This window comes from Moschus berezovskii, chromosome 8, assembly GCF_049115385.1.
Source record: "Moschus berezovskii isolate FMDL1 chromosome 8, NW_MosBer_1.0, whole genome shotgun sequence".
In the NCBI taxonomy this organism is placed as follows: Eukaryota; Metazoa; Chordata; class Mammalia; order Artiodactyla; family Moschidae; genus Moschus; species Moschus berezovskii.
In genome coordinates, this window is record NC_142467.1 from 92,679,492 (window position 1) to 92,702,049 (window position 22,558).

The following is a 22,558-nucleotide window of genomic DNA, read 5'->3' on the forward strand; positions in this document are numbered from 1 at the left end:
ATCTGACTCCTCTAGGACCTCCTTTGAGTGGAATCATACTGTATTTGTCTTTCTGTGTCTGGCTTATTTCACTGAGCATCATGTCTGCAGGGTTCATTCATGTTATAGCAGGTGTCAGAATCTCCTTTCTTTGTGTTCCTTGTATAGATGGACAGCGTTTTGTTATCCATTCATCTGTTGATGGGTATTTGGGTTGTTTCCACCTTTTGGCTGTCCTGAATAATGCTGCTATGAGCACGAGTGTGCAAATACCTTTTCGAGTCCCTGCTTTCAATTCTTTGGGGATATATACCCAGAAGTGGAATTGCTGGATCATATGGTAATTCTATGTTTAACTTTTTTGAGGAACTGCCAAACTGTTCTCCACAGCCGCCGCACCATTTTACATCCTCAACACAATTAAAAAAAAAAAAGAATGTTAGAAGCTGTCCTTAGCTCTGCCTGGTGCCCCTTCCCCAGGGCCCCAGGGCACCTCTCAGGCCTGGGTCAGAGACTCCTCCCCACCACCAGGCCCAGCTGGTGGGAGCAGCCGGCGAAGTGAGCGCAGCCCAGCAGGATGCAGCTTTAATTAACTCCAGCCTGGGGCTAAAGTGGTGCCCCCAGAGCTGTTCCCAGGGGTTCTGCACAGGGGGTCCCCGTCGGGGGAAGCTGAGAGACCATGGGAAGGGAGCTGGGGGTGGAGGACCCAGGACTCGACAGCCATCAGAGCAGCCAACGATGGTCTCATTTCAGTCAGTGAAACTGAGGTCCCCTGGGGTTGGAGAGGCAAACCCAGCTCTGAGGCCCGGATCCCTGTGTCCATCCCGAAGAACCTGCCTGCATCTCCCACCCCACAAAATCTTTTAAAATATCTTTAATCTCATTGGCCTTTCTCTGGGCGCCTCCCTCTGCTCAGTTCTCTTCGGTCTCTGTCTTTCAACCTTTCTTGTCTCCATGGCGCTCGTGCCTCGCACCCCCTGCCCCCACTCAGGACGTCTTCCAATCACACCCCGGCTCTGGACCACTTTAGAGCCGGCCCCGCCCCTTGCCTCTCCTGATTGGTCCTTCCATTTGACGCCACGCCCCGCCCCTCTAACCCCGTCCCCGCATCTAGGTTGGTCCATTCCACTGCACCCTCCGAGCATCTGCTGTGATGGGGAAAGCTGAGGCGCCAACACAGGTGCAGCGGGCCATCCGAGGCCACAGAGTTGGTTAGTGGCAGAGTCACTGTGCTTCTCACTCCAGTGCTGAGTCCTCTTCTGGTTCCTTGGGGCTGCCGGCGCCCCTCACCATCCTCCTCCCTCGGGCAGCAGCTCTGCCGCTTCCCCTTCCCCCACCCCTCACCTCACCCCGCTTTTTAGCATCAGCCACAGATTTAATTAACAGCTGGTTCGCCTCTCTGCCTTTCCCGTCTCACCCTTTGGGAAGTGTGGGTATGGGAAGGGAGAGCTGAGTTGCCTCCTTTTCTCTATTTTTAAAATTATAGTGAAATACACATAATTTAAATTTACCACCTTAATCATTTTTCCTTATTTTATTTCCTAAGTTTTAAAAATTGTGGTGAAATACACGTAACAGAAAGTTTGCCATTTTAACCATTTCTAAGTGCAGAAATTAGTGGCTTTAAGTACACTCCCATTGTTGTGCGACCATCTCCACCATCCATCTCCAGAACTTTCTCATCTTCCCAAACTGAAACTCTGTCCCCACTAAACACTGCCTCCCCATCCCCTTCCCCAGCCCCTGGCCCCCACCATCTACTTTCTGTCTCTGTGGATCTGACTCCTCCACGGATCTCCTGTGAGTGGCTCACAGTGGAACTTCCTGTGGACATGGGTGCACAGCCTCCTTTTCTCCTAACCCCTCTATTTCTCTCCCCTCCAGGCTGTGCCTTTCTCACCTACTGTGCCAGGGACTCTGCCATCAAAGCTCAGACTGCCCTGCACGAGCAGAAGACCTTGCCCGGGGTGAGTGCTGGATGCTGCTTGGAAGTGAAGGGGCAGATGGAGGGGGTGCTGTCAGTTTGGGGAAGGCTAAGGTCGTTCCTGGGATCAGCTGTGAAGCTCATCTGCTTCTGAACTCAGAAACAGACGAATGGAGCAGAGACGCAGAAATCATCACCCGGATGGGCATTTCTTCTGTGTTAACTGCATCCCAGGCTGTACACTTCATGTCAGGGTGGTTGTGTGTGGTTGTGGAGGTTGCACACTGCACGAGGGTACGTGACTTCACATGAGAGTGTCATTGGAGGATGAGGAAGCATTAGCAGGCAGAGGGACAGCAGGGGCAAAGGTCCAGGGGCACGATGGTGCCTGGTGTGTTGGAGGAACAGCCAGTAGGGCCGTGTTCCTGGAGCAGAGAGAGTGAGGAGGAGAGAGGGAGGAGGGGAGGGCAAGGAGGTGATGGAGGCAGATGTTCAGGGCCTTCTGGGCCTCAGGGAGGAGACTGGACACTACCTACCTCTCACCATAAGAAGGGAGGGGATTTTCTTTCCTCTTGTCCTTATGGAGCAAGTAAAGCTATGGCTCCTTATGTGATATTTCCTCCCCAGGGGAGGCTGGCCCAGGCTCTGGGCCTGCTGGTTCTCTCCTGTCAGCGCAGTCCTCTTTGGGTGGGCAGGAGGTCCCTGCCCCCAGGAAAGGATGGAAGGTCCCCCTCAGCCTGTCAAGCCAGGTCTCCAGTGAGATCGGTAGCACCCCACTCCCTGAGTTTGGGGGCAGGGGTTGTTGCCCTTCCCTCTAGAAATCTCAGAGACTGTTCAGTATCAAGGGGCTTCAGAGGATGCCAGGGAGGCATCTTGCCATTCCTGCTGGGAGCATGGATGCCACAGCTGACAGTGGACAATCTGGGATTCGCCTGCCAGGAACAAGAAGCTGTGGCATGAGTTTAACTCAACTCTGAGCAAGCATCCAGAGGTTTGGGGGGGTGGCCTCAACCTCACTTTGCAGAGCAAAGAGCCCCTGTTTGAAAGATGAGGTGGCAGAAGCGAGAGCATACGCTATGGCGGCCACATCAGCGGGCTCCTTGTTTAGTTTCCACCTGTGGTTGCCATGTGACAATGAACCAGTAACTCAGCCTCTCTGATCTTCAGCACCAGAAGAGTATAATGCAGTGGGGTAGAGGGAAGAAACTGTTGAGGTCATTGAGGGCTTCACTGAGGAGTGGCATTTGAGAAGAGACTTGAAAAATGAGGAGGAAGGACATGCTAGGAGAGGGGATAGGATATGCGCAGGTGAACACCATCTGGAATTCACGCTTCTCCCTCACTTGGACCTTCTGCCAACACCTCCCCAAACCAACGGGAAACTGGAGGGCAGGTCCATCCGTAGCACCCAGGGGCACAGTGGAGTTCTGTGGATTCTATTAGTTAGCTCCTGATGTGTCACAAATTCCTCTCCAGGGACTCCCCTGGTGGTCCAGTGGTTAAGACTCCACACTTCCACTTCAGGGGGCACAGGTTCGGTCCCTGGTTGAGGAACTAGGATCCTGCATGCCTTACTGTGTGGCCAAGATTTTTATTTATAAAAATAAATAACAAATTACTCCTTAACTTAGTGGCTTCAAACAATCAGCATTCATTGTCTCATTGCTGCCAGGGGTCAGGAACTGGGACAAGAGTTGGCTGCATGGTTCTGGCTTCTGGTCTCTCCTGAGGTTGCAGTGGAGTTGTCAGCCAGAGCTGACTGTGGCTGCAAATCTGGTCCATTGCATGGCTATTGGCTGGAGGCCTCAGCTCCTCTCCGTGGGCATCTCCCCATTGCTTGCTACTTGAGGGACCTCCCAGCACGGCAACTGGCTTCCCCCAGGGTATGTGATCTGAGAGGGAGCCAGGAGCAAGCCACAGCATCTTTTTTAAAAAAAAAATTATGTATTTATCTATTTATTTGGTTGCAACATGCAGGATCTTTAGTTGCAGCATGTGGGATCTAGTTCCCTGATCAGGGATAGAACCTGGACCCCTGCATTGGAAGCAGGGAGTCTTAGCAACTGGACCATCAGGGAAGTCCCATCTCAGGTCTCTTTGTCCTCCTCTCTCTGCTCACTCTCCTAGCACAATCCAATTCTTTCATCCATATCTATCCTGCCAGCCAGTCAGCAACCTTTTATTAAGCACCTACTTAATAGGCCTGATGCTACACTTCTCTCACCAGTTCTGTGTACAGAAGATGCCCCTTGGTGACTCCTTCAGGCACCCCATACTCAGCAGAGCTCAAACTGCCCACAGCATCCCCTTTGAACCAGTTTTTCCTCCCTTCCTCTTGCCCTGCCCCAGCTTCTTGTGGTCCCTGGTGATCCTTGGCCTGTAATCCTTCCAATTCCTGCCTCTGTTGTCAGGTGGCCTTCTCCTCCATATCTCCACCTCTGCCATCTCCACTGCCTTTCTCTTATGAGGACACCAGTCCAGTCCTGGACACCTAAATCCAGGATGACCTTGTGCACAGATCTGTCACTTAATTACATCTATAAAGATACCATTTCCAAATAAGGCCTCACTCATAGATTGCAGGGGTTAGGTATTGGACACATTTTTGGGGAGGACAGCCATTCACTTCACTGCAGGGGGTGACCACAAAATGAATAGCTGGATGGAAGGGTGACTGGGGAACTGCATCTCAAGGGAGAACCAGGTGACCTGTGGTGATGATCTCATGGAGGGTAAACAGGGAAGCTTTCTGGAGGGGGAAGCATTGGAGCCTAGTTTTGAGTGATGGGGAGGGTGGTGTCAGATGGGGGTGGTGTGAGCACGGAGCGTACTGAGACAGGGAGGCAGGAGTGTGCCTGGCAAGCTGAGTGTGGGAACGCACAAGAACCTAATGGAACTTTACTGCCCCAGACACTGGGCAATGTCTGCGGACATTTGTGATCATGACAATGGCATCTTGCGGGTAGAGGCCAGGGCTGCTGTTCCATACCCAACAGTGCACAGGACAGCCCCCCACAACAGAAAATGATCCAGGCCCAAATCAGCAGTTGAGGAACCCTGTTTAGGAGAATAAGGAGCTGGTGAATGTTCTAGAACAGTGCTAAGAGAAATATGTAGAATGCATACCACATACAGCATTTAGATTTTTCTAGGAGGAGCGTTTAAAGAGTAGAAAGAAACAGGTGAAATGAATTTTAATGCTTTCTTTTATTCTATCCCACTGTCTCCAAAATCCTATCAAGAGGCTGTCAGTAGGGCCCATGTAAAACTTACTAATGAGATAGTTCACATTCTTTTTATTTCATCCTAAGTGTTTGAAAATCTGGTGTGTGTCTTGAACACCCTCAGTCCCTCTCAACCAGAACACTTAGTGGTTATCAGAGATGCTCAATGTGGAGTTGCATTTTATAAAACTGACAGTTGAAAAGTAGATTCTTTTGCTCAAGTTGTTGTAAACCTATTCAGAGCTTTTCCAAGAATGGAGTCAGTTTTTAGACTTTTCTGTAAAGGATCAGAGAACAAATGTTTTCAGCTTTGCCAGCCATACAGCCTCTGTTGCATCTGTTGAAAGCACAAAACAATCACAATGAGTGTGGCTAAGTGCCAATAAAACTTTATTGACAAAAACTGGCTGGGGTGGGTGCGGAAAAGGGCTGTAGTTTGCCCATCCCCATATTGGGCTATCACCATCCAGTAGAATTTACTGGATGTTCCATCTCCACTGTCCAGTAGGGTAGACACTTGCTCCGTTTGGCTACGGAGTCTTTGAAAAGGGGTGAGTGTGATTCAGGGACTGAATTTTTAATGTTATTTAATTTTAATAGATGTAAATTTAAACTTCCACTGGCTACATGTGGCTAGAGGGTACCGTCCTGAACACTGCAAAATCTAGAATGTTCTAGATCAGAGATCAGCCACCACGTTAGACAGTGCAGACCTAGAATGTTCTAGACCCAGGACCATGGTGCAATGTCATTATCCGTTTAGGTTGGGGACTTGGCTGTCTCTCTTTGACACCAGATCACAGCTGAGGAGGGGTTAGGGGACTCAAGCCACCTCTTCTCCTCTCAGGGCTCAGTTTCCCTGGTATTATCATTGTCTCCCAGCACTTTGGGGGCACTTCATCCAGTTGCCATGTCAGCAGGGCCCTGGGTCTGCTCTGGTCCCATGTGACAGGCAAGGGGACTGTGGTGAGAGAGGAGGAGACTTGTCCCAGGTCACCCAGGAGGGTGAGCACTATGGCTCCACCCACCCTGCTTCACAGACCTTGAACCTGTGGTTTCTCTGGTTGAGTTTCCTGTAAGCTGTCCCCTAAGCCCTGAAGGTGAGGGCAGATGTTTGATAAATAAAGAGGAGGCTCAGAGGAGATCCTGGGGACAGAGGGGCTTGGCTTGCATTTTTTTCTTAAAATTTGAAAAATACTGCACATTTAGTGAAAAGTGAATGCAACCCAACTGACTATAAAGCAAGCACCCCATTGCCACTGTGCACCTGGAAACCACCCCGACCCATGTCCCCAGGCCCAAGCCCCTCTCTTCTCATTGGAGGAACCACTGTTCTGACTCTTATGGCAATCATCCCTTCCTTTTCTTCTGTTACCGTGAGGGTGAGGTTCCATATCATGCCTTGTAGTTTTGTGCTTTGTCATTGCTGTGTGGTATTCCACAGCCTGGATGCACCATTTATTCATCCATCATCCTGCTGGTGGACATGTGAGTTGCTTCTAGTTTTGCTGTTAAGGCACAGAGATCCTTGCCAGTGTTTTGCTCTGGGTGGACACATCCCACATTTGGGTCAGTCTCATACACAGGAGTTCAGGATCCCTGAAATATGTGTGTCTTCCAATTCTGATGAGAGAAGGGGTTGATTTTGGGGGTGAGCCTCCCTCCACAAGAACACCCACAGAAATGGAACTAGTCTTACAGTAGGAGAGCTGGAGGCTTGCTCACTAATCGCACAAGGAGACGTGGGGTCTATTGGACAGGAGGACCCCTTGCCTGTCAGCATGTCTGAGCACAGGAGTTTAAGCCTCCTCCCAGGTGTCAATGCCAGAGGATGGAGTCTTGGCTGCAGGAGAAAGCCTGCCCTGCAGGGTGCACGTGCCTGCACGCTGCCCAGGAGACAGGGGCCCTGGGCTGGGCCATGTTAGAGACAAAGACAGCCAGCACCTTTCCTATCCCTGTGTGTGTGTGTGTGTGTGTGTGTGTGTGCGCATTGGGGGACACAGTACAGATCGACACCTCTGTCTCTTCATCTTTGGATGAACAAGGGAGTGGTCCCAGCGGTTTGCCAGCTCAGTGCATCTTCCCCCGCCTTGGCACAGCCGACACCCCCTCCCCCCGCCCAATGCTGTTTTCTGCAGCAAGTGACACACACCCCTTCCAATTCCCACCTCGAATGTGACAGCAGAGTCCATGGGGGATGCAGTTTCATCAAATCTCAGCATTCTGGAATAAGATCCTACAATGAATAACAGAATCCCAGAATAGAACCCAGAATAGACCACAGGACCCTGGAATCCACATGGGGCCAATGCCTCTGATTGTCCCAGGGATTCTCCGCTGGCCTGTCAAACCCAGGATGGGGATCCTGGGGATGGAAGAAAGTCCCACTCTGGCGACAAAAGGCAACAGGTCCAGTTCCCACCTCGAGGATGGCAAGGGGCTGGGTGGCCATTTGAGACAACACTATCTTATCTCTTTCTTTATGAAGCTCTTGGGAGGGAGGGATGAGCCAGATCGGGCAGCAGCCATGCTGCTCATCTGAGCATTTTGGAAAGGGATGAGTTTGAGTTTGTAAGACTGTGAGCCCCCCACCACAGACCCCTCCCTGAACCCCTGAACCCCCTTCTGTGTACACAGGGGTATCTGAGGTGGTCCCTTTACAGAACCCACCCCTACTTCTCATGACTTGGCTCAGAGTCAAGCCAGTCCTGGGAGTGAGCAGGAGGCCTCTGAGGTACCAAGTGTCTCAGGATATGCTTTTGAGGCTTCAGTGTCCTCATCTGTAAAATGGATTTGTGGTGTGTTTTGAGGGTCCTGTGAGTTGGGACATGCCAGAGGCTGAGCATGCACTTGGCAAATACACAGCCGAATGAATGAACTCATGGTCCCAGGAGAGTCGAGCTGTGGGACTCTGGCCAGTCACGTCTCTTCCCAAGCTCGTGTTCTCCCGTGAAACGGGGACAGCTCAGACACGCCTGGCACAAGCTCTTGGGTTACTTCCCGTGCCAGGCACTCTGCCCAGCACGCCTGCTCCACTCTTGCCTGTGGGACAGGAGTCTGGAAACCATAGGTCTTGTCTTGTCTCATCTCGTTTGCCACTTGTGGACCCTATGTTGGGTCTTTCTCGGGAGGAGGTCTTAGAGCCCCTCACCCCAGCCCTGACCCTGGGAACCCCTCCGAAAGAGGAACAGAATGTGTGCTAAGGTGGGGGGAGATGCTGTCATCAAGGCAATGACTGGGCAAAGCAACTGAAGCAGGGAGGGTGGAGGGGAAGGCCTCAGGGGGAGGTTACATCCCAAGGGGCTTGTTGGACAAGGATGGGATGCACAGGGGTGTGTTCCAGTCCATTGTCCTCAGGGTGGGGGAAGAGAAAGGGGCAGGAATGGTTAGGAGAGAGCAACAAAGTTGCCTCAGATGCCAGGATGAGGAGTTGGCGCTCCACTCCACAGGCAATAGGGAGCCATGACAGAATCTAGAATAGGAGAGGGGCTTGCGTGGGAGAGGAAGAGCATGGAATGCTAGCCTAGGAAGCCCAGATAGGGGTTCACCTGCTTTATCCCTCTCCACACCATCCAGAAACAACCCAGTCAGGGCTTTCTCTGGGCCCCCACACCTTCAAAAGGCACAGCTTTGCAAACCCAGGAGAATATTTGAGGCCCCATCCTGTCTACCAAAGGATCTTCCTGCAGTCCTTCCCCCAAGTGGCATCAGTTTCCCCATCTCTCAAATACAGAAGTCAGACATAAAGGACCCTATTTTCCCAACGATGTATGGCTTGGTTGTAGTCATTTAGCAAGAGCTGAGTGGAAGAGCAAGGACTGGATTCCAGTCACTTAACATATGCCCACCCAGAGCCCTAGTCCACCTGATCCTTGGCTGGAGGGATGGCTGGGTTCTCAGAGACCCCCACTCCCCCTGGGAAAACTGGCAGGAGATCTGGTCTCTGCTTCTGATTTTCTCCTCTCCATTTTTGATTTGCCCATCTGTAAAAGGGGCACATTTCCCTTTCAAAAAATTGTTTGGAGATTAAATGAATCAATGGACATAGGTGTTGCTCCAATTTGTTCCTCATCCCCCGCCCCCACCATGAACTCCTATTCATACTTTAAAACCCACTGTACATTTTCCATCTTCAGTGCATCTCCAGGAGAGTCTTTGGCTCTTCACTGTTCTCTGCTCTAGGCTCTCTCAGCACTTGACCCCCATGAGTCTGGAAGTGTCTACATATCCTTCTGTTTCCCCCACTGCCTGACTAGTGGAATGCTCCCTGAGGTTGCAGAATTACTCAGCTTGAAGCACATGAGAATGTTGTTGAATAAGAGTAAAGACGGAGGGAGAGGGCAGGGAAAGGATACAACAATGGGGAGCCAGGGAAGGTAGAGGAGTGAGGAAGGGCATTCGGCAGAGACCTTGGTGGGACAGACGGAGAGAGGGAGCCGGAAGGTGGTGGGCAGAGCCAGATGGGTGGGCAGGGGCGACAGGAGGGGTGGGGTGAGGGGAGACCCAGCTCTCCCCGGCACGCCTCCTCCCCGCTTGGGCGGGCAGCGCGGGCAGGGCCCGGCCTCTGGCGTGCGGATTGCCTGGGCGTTGGGCGCGGAGAGCGAGGCGCGGAGCCCGAGCGTGCGCGCGTGTGCGCGCCTGTGCTCTCAGGGCCAGCCGGGCGGGCGGCGGCACATGGATGCCAGCCTGGCACGCATCTCTAGGCCGGTGGGTAAGGCGAGGTGCGGGTCTGCGGGATGTGTGTGGATGGCCGGGCCTCAGAACCTCGACTTTCGAGTGGGGGACTGGAGAGGAAGGGGATGCCCACCAGGCTTCTTAGAGCCAGGCCAGGACCCCTTCCCTCCCGCTGAGCTGACCCAGGAGGGGGAAGGGACCTCCTAGTAGGAGGCGGAAGGTCCCAGGCTCTGCAGCAGGTGGGGGAGATGGGAAGCAGGTATCCAGGCCTAGAGAACGGGTTAAGGGTGGAGGGTGCCCTGATGGGGGCAGGTTCCCTCCCTGTGGTCCTCCTCCCTCGCTCCCTCCCTCGGCTCATCCATCTCCAGAAGATTATATTTAAATATCTCTTTTGTGCAAGGCAGGAGCTGGGCTCGCCCCTAAGAGGCGGTTTCCATGGCAACAACAATTGCCAGCTTCCGTGTGGTGAATCAGCGTTGCCATGGTAACCCCATCCTCATCTGCCCAAGGTGCTGGGAGGGGGGGAGGAGGTGAGGGCCAGCGGAGGCGGGTGGGAGAGGTAGGGGAGAGGGAGACTGGAGCCCAGGTGCCCCCTCCCTCCCATCTCCCTTCACCACTTCAGTTTGCCCTCAGCCCAGAAACTGGTCCCATCTGGTTGAAATAATCTCTCCTCAGGCCTCCAGCTAGAGGGGTGTGGTACCCAGGTGAAGAGGGTCCAAGACATGTGTGCACGTGCATGTGCGTGCATGTGTGTTTGTGTGTGTATGTGTGGTGGGGGAAGGGAGATGTGGTTGGGTCTTTCCCAGGTGGTCAGGGTCCCTCTGAGGGTGTGGTTGGGTGGCAGGAGGATTGTGCTGGGGAAAATGGGGGCCAAGATGGGGGAAATAGAAACCCCTTGAGTTATGGGGCTCCCAGGGCTGTGTTCACATTGAGGAGGCCCATATATGCTTCAGACACACACTTGAAATGGGGGAGCATATCAGATGAGGGGGCCCACCAGGGGAGGGGGAGCAGAAAAATACCTCTCCAGGCCTTGATTTTGACATCCGTAAAAAACAGGGTAAAATTGTGCCTCTCTCTCTGAAAACTTGCCGGGCAGCTCTGTTGTGATTAGAAGACACTTATCAAGTATCATCAAGTACCTCTGAATGGCTGTGGGGATCTACTCTAAGACTGACTTGGTAGGGGGGCTGGGACCTGCACTCGTTCCGACCCAGGCCTGGTGGAGAGGGACCAGGTGCCTTTCTATGATGGCAGGTGTTGACCACTTCCTTCTGGTCACTTCAGTTCAGCAAACTCCTCTGATTCTCTCCTGTACCCTGCCCTGAAGGATGGGGAGTAATGTGATGGTCTCAGTCTGGAGGGAAACAGAAACATGGGGACACCTCCTGCCCTGAGGCAGAGAGAGGAAGGGGCCCCAAAAGGTGGAAGGATTGCCTGCATGGGGGCTTTTGAACTGGGATGAACAGTTTACCAGAGACACTGGGTTGGGAAGAAGATTCTGTCCTAGAGTCAAGAAAGAAGTAAATGCCACCCAACCCCGCATCCCTCAAGTCTGTTCTGAAATACTTGCATTAGCTCATACCCAGGGCTGGGTAAGTTGCAGGAGCGGGAGTTAGGGAAGAGTTTCTTCCACTGAATAGTTCATTGGTTTCTTCTAGTTTCAGTGCTGGGTGGTGGTGGACAGAAATGTCCAGAACAATGAGGCCAGATTGAAGGCTAGTCCATTCAAGTGACAGTTCCCCTGACTTGTGGCTCAGGGAGCTGGCTAAAACTAGGTGCCTTGGTGTACCAGTCAGCTGCTTCTGAGTAATAAGCTGCCTCAACCATTTTATTTATTCATGATTCTGTGGGTTGGCAAGCCCAGGGTGGGCTTAAACTGGACAATTTGGCTGATTCGTCCTGAGTCATTCATGCAGCTGTAGTCAGTTGGGGCTTGACTGGGGTTAGCTGGGCTGGGACCCCCATGAGCCGTCAGCAGGGCATCTCTGTGCATGAGATCTCATATCCTCCAGTGAGTCACCTGGAATTGTCCACCCTGAAATCTCCAGGGTTCCAAGATGGCCAAGTCTCTTGAGGCCAAGGCTTGGAACTCCCACTACTTCACTTCCACTATATTCTATTGGTCAAAACAAGTTGCATGGCCAAGTCCAGATAGAAGAGGTAAAGAAATAGACTCCAGTTCTTGATGAGAAGAGCCACAATGTCCCATTGTATACAGTGACCACAGGAGTTGTGCCATCTTGGCAAGCAATCTATCAAACTTCAGCCGTGGGACGGGGGGGTGGCAGGGAGACTTCCTGGATGAAGGGGTATTGTTCCTGGGTTTTGAAGGCAAAATAGGAGTTTTCCAGGTAGGGAGAGTAAAGTCCTGGAGGTAGGACCATGTGTCATTGGGTGTGACTGAGGTGCTGGTTGCTGCCAGAAGCTGGTGGGATGCTAGGGCTGGGGAAGTGGGCAGGAGTGCCTGGCAGGGCTCAGATGAAGCTTGCACCGTGCTACCCCCACTGTCCACCTTGACCTCCCTCCCCTTCTCTTCACAGATGGCGCGGCCAATCCAGGTGAAGCCTGCGGACAGCGAAAGTCGTGGAGGTAGTTGTCATCTCTCCATGGCTGCCAGGCTGTGGGTTGATGGAGGAATGGGAGGAGGGAAATCCTTGCACAAAAGGTGGTGGGAGAGGCAGAGGCCCCCGCGGGGGTGGGGCAAGGTGGTAAAGAAGGAAGGCATGGGCCCCTCCTCCTAACCACAGGGACAGGCCCAGCTGTGGAGGGTATGGCCAGGCCCTGCTGCTTTCCCCTAGAACTTGAAATAGCTGATTAATTTCAGGTTTCACTGATGGATATCTTCAGATGCAGAGGCACTGGGGGTCCCCAAAGGACGATGGATTGCTTTCTGGGTTTTGTGTGTGCACAGTTGGCTATATGAGCCTGTGCATATGTGTGTGTGTGAGCACGCGTTCCTGGGCATGCCTGTGTGCAGATGTGTATGGGTGTGTGCACATGGGCATGTGTTTTCTGGCTGGTTCAGTGCCTGTCTGTGTGCACATCTGTGTGCCTGGGCTGTGCATATGTGCGTAGTATGTGCTTGACTCTTCTAGGCTGGGAATGTGGGTGTGAAGGCTCGGTCTTGTGTCCACGTGAGGTTTGACCTCAGGATGGGTGTATGCCATCAGGAGATGCTTGACTGTCCCCCATGGGATCCAAGACTAGTCATTCTTAGATATTTTGACCCCTCCTCCCCATCTCAGATGGATTGCGGGCCTGAAGGAGAGCACTCAGCCTTGGAGATGGTGTGTGGGGCAGGGCTGTTAGGACCTCTGTGTATGTATAGGAGCGTGGTAAAGCCCATCTGGGCTGGGAGCCCGTTTTCACACTCTCAACCTGGCTCCCAGTGGGGGTCAGGGATTGGAGAGGGGGCTCTGCAAGTTTTCATCTCTGTCTCTCTTTGTCGCTCTCATTCTCGCTCTCCCTCTCCCTCCATCTGTTTCTCTCTCATCTTTTTCTCTCCTCCTGTCTCTCTGGTTCTCTCAGAGCCTCTGTGTGCCTCTCTTCGTCTCTTCCTGTTTCTCTCTTTGCCTATCTCTGTCTCTTGGTCTCTCCCTGTCCCTCTCTCTCCCTCCCACCCCCATGAATGACAGCTGCCAGAGAACGGGTTTCCATAGCAACCCAACTCACCATTCCTCAGAGAGGAAGCTGCCTGGTCCCTGATTACAGGGGAGCAGTGCAACTCCCCCGGGAGGCGGCAGAGGGCTCTAGTCCCTCACATGGGAGAGGCTGGGCCAGACTGGCCCCGGCCTTAGGCTTGGGCAGGTCGCAGCCAGGCTTCCAGCCAGTCCCAGGCTCCCCAGACACCTGGTCTCCTGCACACACATGCCTTTATTCATCCATCAGACATTGATTTTTTGATTTCTCCGGAGCCCTGGGAAAGTCCGATGGGGAGCTCTGCTGGGCACTGTGAGAATGCAGGCACCCTCAGTGCTCACCCCTGCCTAGAAAATTTAGATGGCAGACAGACACGGACCCAAGGCATAGACCCTAGTACTGTGTGTGGGCTTTCTGAAGAACTCAGAGAGGTGGGAGGAGCCCAAGGCGGGAGGAACCGTTTTGCCCAGAGTGGGGAGCAGTTGGGCAGAGAGGGCATTCCAGGTAGAGGGCACTGAATGAGGTGGGAAGCCTCAGGCACGTGGGCGGATAAGAAACACAGGCAGGGAAAGCGCGAGGCTGCGTCCTCCTTCACCCGCGCAGAGGAGGGCCCCGGGGACGTCCAGGGGCCCCGCTCCACTCCCCGGTGCCTCCGCTCTCTGCTGGAGGGATGCGGAAGTTCCCGGAGGCTAGGACTTGGCTGAGGTGGTGTCTCCGCCCACAGGGGACCGGAAGCTGTTTGTGGGGATGCTGAACAAGCAGCAGTCAGAGGAGGACGTGCTGCGGCTGTTCCAGCCCTTCGGGGTCATCGACGAGTGCACCGTGCTCCGGGGACCTGACGGCAGCAGCAAAGGTGACCGGCTGGGGGCGGGGCTAGCTCCGGGGGCGGGACTATAGGAGGGCGCGGCTGGTGGGATGAGACGGTGCGGGCCCAGGAGAGGGAGGCTGGACCCAGGGGGCGGGGCCGGGCTTGTGGGGAGGGACTGGCCCACAGTGGGCGTGGCCTGGCACGTGGAGAGCTGGCCGGATGGTTCCTCTAGGCACACAAAAGGGCGGGGCTGGCCCAGGGGCGGTGTGAGCAGAGGCTGTCTAGTCTCACCTGGTCCCACCCCCGGCCCAGGACGTCCGGGGCTGTCTCCTGTGTCTGTGTCTATCAGACTGTTTCTGTCTGGATTTGCCTGTGTCTCCTGGACTGTCGGTCTACCTGATCCTACTTACTCTACCGTTCCTGTAAGGTTGTACCATCCAGGAATGATTGTTTTATGATCTCCAGCAACTTGTTTTCTGGTGTGCTCTGTTTGGGTCTTCAGATGTCTGGTGATCTCTGTCTACCCGATTCTACTTGTTCAGGTTTATCTGTCCAGAACTGGCCTGTCTCTGCCCTTGTGACTTTATCTTACTAGGACTGAATATATTTGATGGTCCCTGTCTATTTATTTGCCTGGCTCTTTTCTAAAAATTGAGATATGATCCCATACTGTAATCACATACTGCCAATGCAGGAGGCGCAAGAGACGTGGGTTTGATCCATGAGTCAGGAAGATCCCCTGAAGGGGGAAATGACAACCCACTCCAGTATTCTTGCCTGGGAAATCCCATGGACAGAGGAACCTGGCAGGCTAAAGTACAGGGGGTCACAAAGAGTTGGACAAGACTGAATACACACACAGACACACACACATACTATAAAATTCACCTTTTAAAAGTGGACAGTGGGGGAAAAAAAGTGGACGGTGAAATGCTTCACAAAATTCACAGAACTGTGCAACTGTCATCATTATCAAGTTCCAGAACGTCTTCACTCCTCTCCCCCAAATTCATGTGACCCTTCAATAGCCCTCTATCCGGAACTGTCTCCTATGACCATCTGTCTGGATCTGCCTGTGTCTAGTTGTCTCTGGTTGTCTGTCTGCCTGATTCTGCCCTTGCCCGATAACTCTTCATCCCCATCTATCCAACCCTGGTCACATAGGCATATCCATCTGGGTCTGCGTGTGCCTCTGCCCGAGTGTGTCCACATCTCTCCCTGTGTCTGACGGTTTGTCACTTTAATTCTGCCTATCTGATTGCAACTCTGGATCTTGTGGTATTGGTGGCCGGTGGGTGTTCTCTAATCCTGTCCCCTTCACTCGTTCTAATGGTCAGTTCCTGCCTCCGTACCCTGGGCACCTCCTCACATCCTCTGATGATGTGTTGGACAAACAGTTGTCTTACTGTCTGTTTCTTTGTTGTCCCACTGTCTGTCTGAACATATGGCTGCCTGTCTCTCTGTTGTCCGGCCTGTGGGCTGCCCATATCCATGCTGACCTGCTGTGCAGGGCTGCCAGCCCCTCTCCTGTGTCCCCTCACCCCTCCCCTTCTCTCGGAGCAGGCTGTGCCTTCGTGAAGTTCTCCTCCCACACCGAGGCTCAGGCGGCCATACACGCCCTGCACGGCAGCCAGACCATGCCGGTGAGTCAGAGCTGCCCTGGGCAATTTGGGTCAGGGTAGGCAAGGGGGAGGGGCCTGGCCTGACCATCCCAGCCATCTGGTAACCCCTGGCCCTTCTTCAGAGAGGGGACAGGGTGGGGAGAAAGAAATGCCTCTCTGATGGTGGTATGACTGGGTATATGTATGTACTTGTGTGTGTGTGTGAGCATGCAAGTGTAGACTACACAGAATGTACTGCCAGTGTTTGGCTGCCCATGTGTGAGTATGTGTGGGCCAGTGTGTGTGTTGGTGTGCACACGTGTGCTTGTGCCTGAGACTGTACTTCCATGCCTGTATGGGAGTGTGTGGTGGTGAGAAGGTGGGTGTCAGTGTGCACATGAAGTGTGTGCAAATGGATATATGTTCACATGTATGCTGATGCATATGTGCGTGTGTACACTGTGACTGCATGCATGCAAGTGTGTTGAGTGGGTGTGTTCATGTGAGTGCCCGTATGTAAGTTATATAGGTAAGTGCACATGTGTGTATCTGTAAGAGTGTGTGAGTGTATGTGGAGGGGTGAGAATATGTGTGAGAATGTAGACAAATATGTGTGTACATGTGTGTGTGCAGAAGAGCGTGTGAATGTATGCATGTGTATGAGTGTGGATGGTGAGTGTGAGTCGCTGTGGGTGGAGTGCATGTGTGTGTGCAGATGTGTGTGAGCCCCAGAGGAACAGGAGGGGATGGGGCTGGAGGGGCCTGCAGTTCAAGGCCAAGAAGCTTGGGATTCCTCCCAGGGCAATGGGGAGCCCCTCAGGGTTTCCCCAGGAGAAGGAAGGGGCAGGCCATTTGGAAATGTCTCCGTGGGGCCAGTGTGGGAGATAGGCAGGTGGCAAGTCTAGAGCTGGGAGCTGGTGGGCCTGCAGCCATGAGAGGCTGGAGGAGACCACTCGGGTCTTGGAGGTGGCCCTGCCACCCAGAAAAGTGGCCCTGGGAGCCTCCATCACTGTACAAAAATGTCCGAATCTGCCGCAGGGAAGACAGGCCTTGGGGAACCCACTCTCTTTTCTGTTGTTCTGCAACATGGTGTGAAGAACAGGGCAGTCTCAGATCCTCCCTTCTTTTGCTCTCTGGGTCATTGGGCATCAGTTCTAGTCCCTGGAGAGGGAGGAATCAACTCAATCCAAGGTCAGGCTTTCTCCTGCTCAGAGCTGTCCACTGATGGAGCTGGTGAGTGGAGAGGTAGTGAGCTCCCCATCAAATGAGGTATTCAATTTCTCAAATGATTGGAGTCTCACCTGTTCTCAGGTGTGGGCAGCTATAGAATCCTCTGTATGAGCCTTCATTGTTCCTCTCCAGCACTTGGGTTCTCCACCTTTTTTGAAAGTATGGCTGACAGTCAGGCCCTCCTCTGCTTCCCAGAGGCAGCCCCCACTGGGCCTGGGTGCCCCACTTGTGTGCATGGCAGCCTACAAGGTCAAGTGCGAGATCCAGGATGCTGGTCTCCAGACTATCCTCACTGTGGCCCCTGGGAACTTGAGGGAGGGGCTGATAGTTGCTGCCACCCACACCTCTACACTCCCCCCAAGGTACCTCGGAGTCCTGGCAATGTCCCCCTTCTTTCCCTCCCTGCTTGCGGCTGCCCTTGCAGGGTGCCTCCTCCAGCCTGGTGGTCAAGTTTGCCGACACGGACAAGGAGCGGACGCTGAGGCGCATGCAGCAGATGGTGGGCCAGCTGGGCATCCTGACTCCGTCCCTCACCCTGCCCTTCAGCCCCTACAGTGCCTACGCCCAGGCTGTGAGTGACCGGCGGCCACACTCCTGTCTCTAGCAGGGCTCCTGACACCGCTGTTTGAGAGCCCAGCTCAGTGTCTCCCTCTCTCTCTACATCTAGTCTCTGTCGAGCGCCTTTGCCTCTTTGTCTATCTTTCTGTTTCTCTTGCCCAATCTCTGACTCATGGCCTTATTCTGCCTGTGGCTAAGTCCCCAGATCCAGTCCATTTCCTGATCTCAACCCTAGCTTAGCCCCTCACCATGAACTATGCTCCGAGCCCAAGCTGAACCCCAACTGATAGCCACCAAATCCAGCCTGAGCCACAACCTGGATGAATGTCAAATCAAGACCCAGTCTTGGGTTGACCCCCAGATCCCGGCTGTTCCCCAAATCTAGATAAGTCCCAATTCTCGCTAAACCTCCAGGCTAACTCCAAACTGAGACCCAGCCCTGAGTGAGTTCAACATTGGCTGAGCTTGGGACTTCCCTGGCAGTCCTGCCGTTAAGACTCCACGCCGCCAATGTATGGTGTGCAGGTTCGATCCCTGGCTGGGGAAATAAGATCCCACATGCCGTATGCATGGCACAACCAAAACAAACAGAACACATAAAAAAACATTGGCTGAGCCCTGGTCCCAGACTAAGTTTTGCTCATAGACTGAGCTCCAGTCCCTAGCTGAGCTCTGATTTCTAGATTATCCTTGAACATAGTCCGAGCCCTGATCCTATGCTGAGCCTTGATCCCGGACTGAGCCCCAATTCCTAACTGAGCCCTAACCCAACCTGAGCCAAGATACCTGGCCTGACCCCCTGCCCCTGTTTCTGGAGGACTGGCCCCTCAACCCCATGAGCCATGCTCTAAGGCCAGGTGCCACTTGGACTGTGTATCTGACTCCCTCTCCACCCCCAGCTTATGCAGCAGCAGACGACGGTCCTGTCCACATCAGGCAGCTACCTGAGCCCCGGCGTGGCCTTCTCACCCTGCCACATCCAGCAGATTGGCGCTGTCAGCCTTAACGGGCTGCCTGCCACGCCCATCGCCCCTGCCTCTGGTGAGAGTCTGCCAGGGGCCCACAGATGGGGGGCAGAGCCAGGGCTATGACTCTTAGCCTTAGCCAGGGCTAAGGCTCCCCATGATGCTCTTCCACTCCCCAGGTCTGCATTCGCCCCCGCTGCTTGGCACCGCCACCGTGCCCGGCCTCGTGGCCCCCATCACCAATGGCTTTGCAGGTGTCGTGCCCTTCCCTGGCGGGCACCCTGCCCTAGAAACCGTATATGCCAATGGCCTTGTGCCCTACTCAGGTAACTTGGGTGGTCCCCTGGCCGAGGAGAGTGGCAGGGGGCAGGGAGGGTGTCCCTGGGACAAGCATGAATCCCTTTGCCTTGGTGTCCAGGGAACAAAAGTACAGGAAGCAGGGAATCTAGGTTAATAGATACTAGCTATGGGTGCAGAGGGGCTTCCCTGGTAGTTCAGTTGGTAAAGAATCCACCTGCAATGCAGGAGACCCCGGTTTGATTCCTGAGTCAGGAAGATCCCCTGGAGAAGGGATAGGCTATTCACTCTAGTATTCATGGGCTTCCCTGGTGGCTCAGACAGTAAAGAATCTGCCTGCAGTGCAGGAGACCTGGGTTCAATCCCTGGGTTGGGAAGATCCCCTGGAGGAGGGCATGGCAACCCACTCCAATATTCTTGCCTGGAGAATCCCCATGGACAAAGGAGCCTAAAAGGCTACAGTCCATGGGGGTCACAAAGAGTCAGACACAACTGAGCAACTAAGCACACACACACACACGGGCACCGAGAAGGGGGTTAAACATCAGAAGTTTGCAGTCAGACCTTCCTGGCTTCAAATTCCAATTCAGTGGCCCTTGTAGGGAGCTTCTTTACATCTCTGAGCCTCAGTTTGCTCATCTGGAAAATGGGACAGATGGTATCATTCATCTCATGATGTTGCTCTGATGAGTCAATCAGTCTGTAAGATGCTAACCCATTTCCTGGTACCAAGAAGGGTGCCATCAATCTTCACTATTAATTGTTACCATTTGGGATCAGTGCCCATATTCATTCATTCATTCATCCAGGATTGACCAAGCACTGATTTGTTGCACTGGACTCTGCCCTACTGAAGCAGAGGTCTCACATTTCTCTACGCTATACCCTGATTTCAAGGCAAATGTCTTCCCACACCTTGCTTAGGTGAAGTTTGTCATCTGGGTTTCCACCACTGAGAATCTGTTTATTTTTATTTTGTAATAATTGGCGCTCATAGGGAGTTTCAAACATAGTACAGAGAGATCCTGGTTTCCCCTCACTCAGTGTCTCTGGATGCTAACATCTCACATAACAACAGTATGTTGTCAAAACTAGGAAACTGGCATCGGTACAGTATAATGAACTAACAGATGTTGGAGACCCTGTTCAGACTTCACTATTTACAGGCACTTGTGTGTGTGTGTGTGTGGTTCGTTCATTTTATGTCATTTCATCACAGGTATAGTTTTGTGTAACCACCACCACAATCAACATACAGCACTGTTCCATTACTACAAAGTAATTCATTCATGTGACCCCTTTACTGGCTTATCTCTCTGCCCTCACTACCCCATCTTCTAACAACTTCTCTCCATTCAAGGAGATTTTTAGTTGCCTCGACAAGCCCTCTCCTCCCCCTGTGTCTTCCACTAGGGACTGTCAGAAGGTCACAGTCACATAGGAGATCCATAGACTGTCTAATGATCAAGGTGTGGGGAGGGGAAAGGGAGAAGAGATGTGAATGGGTGGTGATCAAGAGCAGAGACCTGGAGCCCTAGAGAATCCAGAGAAAAGAGGGGGAGGAGCAAGGGGGTCTGGATGGGGACAAAGATTTGGGAGTTAAACCTCTCTGGAGTCTGAGAAAACTGGATTTGAGTTGAGTGGTCCTGTGCCAGCTGCTGTTTTCCCACCTGTAAGAGGTTCCCTGAGCTTCAGTTTTCCTCACCTGTGGAATGAGGGTCATACCTGTAAAATGTTTATAAAGAAATGAAGCCAGGGTTGATGCTGTGGGGTGGATGGAAGACTTCTGCTGCCCCCGCCCCATTGAGCCCCTCCGTCTGCCCCGCAGCTCAGAGTCCTACGGTAGCCGAGACCCTCCATCCTGCCTTCTCTGGAGTCCAGCAGTACACAGGTAGGGAGTCAGTGCGGCGCCCCCGACGCGGGGCACCCCCCCCACCCGACCCTCAGTTTCCTACCTGGACTAGCCACTCCACGCCCCTAGCTGCACTTGGATCTGGTTCCACCCCTCAGGGCCGCCCTCTCATTCTACCTTCCCTCTTCTGTCTAGCCGTACCTCCTACTTTGTGACTTGGCCCCCGCCTCACCATCCTTCGACATTTGGCCCTGCCCCTCATAACCTGCCTTTGGTCCCGCTTGTCGTGTCCTGCTAGGACCCCTCTCCAATGTAGCCACGCCCCTCATTCTTCCCAAGACTGGGCATTGGCTCCACCCTCAGCCATGGCCCCACCCCTCAAATATGGCCCCACCCATCAAACGATTCCCTCCCTCCTGTCTCTCCCATGTGGCCACGCCCCCTCTGCCTTCCCAATACCTGTCGTGGCCTCAGCCACAGCCACGCCCACTCTGCTCTTCCCTGTGGCCTTGGCCCCTCAAACTGTTTCTCCCCTGTTACCACGCCCCTTCCTTCTTCCTAAAATCTGGCCTTGGCTCTGCCCCCAGCCATGGCCCCACCCTTCGAAAATGACCCCTTTCCCTTCTACTCTTCCCTGTTGTCTTAGTGCTTGCCTCAGACCAACTCTCCCCTGTGACCACGCCCCTCCACCGTCCCAAGACCCATCTTGGCCCCACCCTAGGCTGTGACCCCGCCCCTCAGTCTTAGCCCCGTCCCCTGCGCCCACTGGCCTCACGCCCGCTCCGCCCTATGTCTCGCTCCCGGTCTCTGCAGCCATGTACCCCACCGCGGCCATCACGCCCATCGCGCACAGCGTCCCCCAGCCGCCGCCCCTCCTGCAGCAGCAGCAGCGAGAAGGTGAGGGGGCCGCGACCTCCCCTGGGCGCCAGCCCCGCCCTTTGACCGCCCCCCTCCACCTCCAGGACCTCCTGCCCGGTCTGGCCTGGTCTCGGGGAACCGCTTGGCCTGAGGTCCGGAGAGACGTGCGTTCAGTTCCCGGCGTCACCTGGGTGTTTGGGAGGCAATTGACTCTTGGTCTCTGAGCCTCCGTCTTCTCCGGAAAGTGGGAACCGGGCTATCCCGACCCCATAGGGATAGCAGTGACCCTGTCCCCACCAGGAGCTCTCTACAGAGTGGAATGACTTCTTTTGAGTTTGAAGTCAGGGGGTGGGGTGATGAGGTATCTCTGGTGAGATGAGGATTCCTCAGTAAAGTCAAGTGGGAGCGGAGTTAGATTCTGGAGTCGGACCGCGGGGATTCAAATCCACCCAGTGCTGACTTGAGGCATCGTCAGGAAGGCACCTTCCTGCCCCGTGCCTCTGTGTCCTCATCGGCCACACAGCAGCCACACGGCGACCACCCGTGCCACGAGGCCTTGCTGGGGAGTGAGAAGCACGGTTCCTGACACATAGTAGGCACTCAGCCTAGGAGGCTTTTCCTCGCCTTAATCCATCTAGTGGGGGTGGGGGTGGGGAGCTGGGGCCAGGCGACCAGCCAGAAAAGTCCCCCGACCTCCGCAGGACATGGGAAGCTTATGGATGGCCTGGCCTGTAGACTGACTTCTGTGAGGTTCTGTTCAATTCCTTGCCCAGCAGGGTGCTGTGGGTAAAAGCTGGTTCCGATGCCGTCGGTGCTGCTGTAACAGGACAGGATATCTGCTTTCTGGAAAGCCACCCGAGTTCCAGAGCCTCACGATACCAACTGCAAGGCTCTTGGGGGAAGTTGGGTCAGGGTACACCACTCAAAATGTTGCCTGTGGGAGTTC

At 53.8% G+C, this 22,558-nt stretch overlaps 1 protein-coding gene across 3 annotated transcripts in view; it reads left to right on the plus strand.

The window, feature by feature from the left end:
- Positions 1-22,558, plus strand: part of CELF5 (CUGBP Elav-like family member 5) — a 51,153-nt gene that overhangs the window by 17,331 nt on the left and 11,264 nt on the right. The window contains exons 2-10 of one of the 3 annotated variants that reach the window (XM_088838872.1): positions 1,864-1,946; positions 12,345-12,396; positions 14,168-14,296; positions 15,815-15,894; positions 17,507-17,653; positions 18,540-18,681; positions 18,785-18,931; positions 20,731-20,793; positions 21,568-21,651. In XM_088838872.1, the coding sequence (XP_088694998.1) occupies positions 1,864-1,946; positions 12,345-12,396; positions 14,168-14,296; positions 15,815-15,894; positions 17,507-17,653; positions 18,540-18,681; positions 18,785-18,931; positions 20,731-20,793; positions 21,568-21,651 (927 nt within the window). Of the gene's footprint in view, positions 1-1,863; positions 1,947-12,344; positions 12,397-14,167; positions 14,297-15,814; positions 15,895-17,506; positions 17,654-18,539; positions 18,682-18,784; positions 18,932-20,730; positions 20,794-21,567; positions 21,652-22,558 lie in introns of those variants that run through there. The other 2 variants (XM_088838873.1, XM_088838874.1) reach the window with 2 other exon arrangements.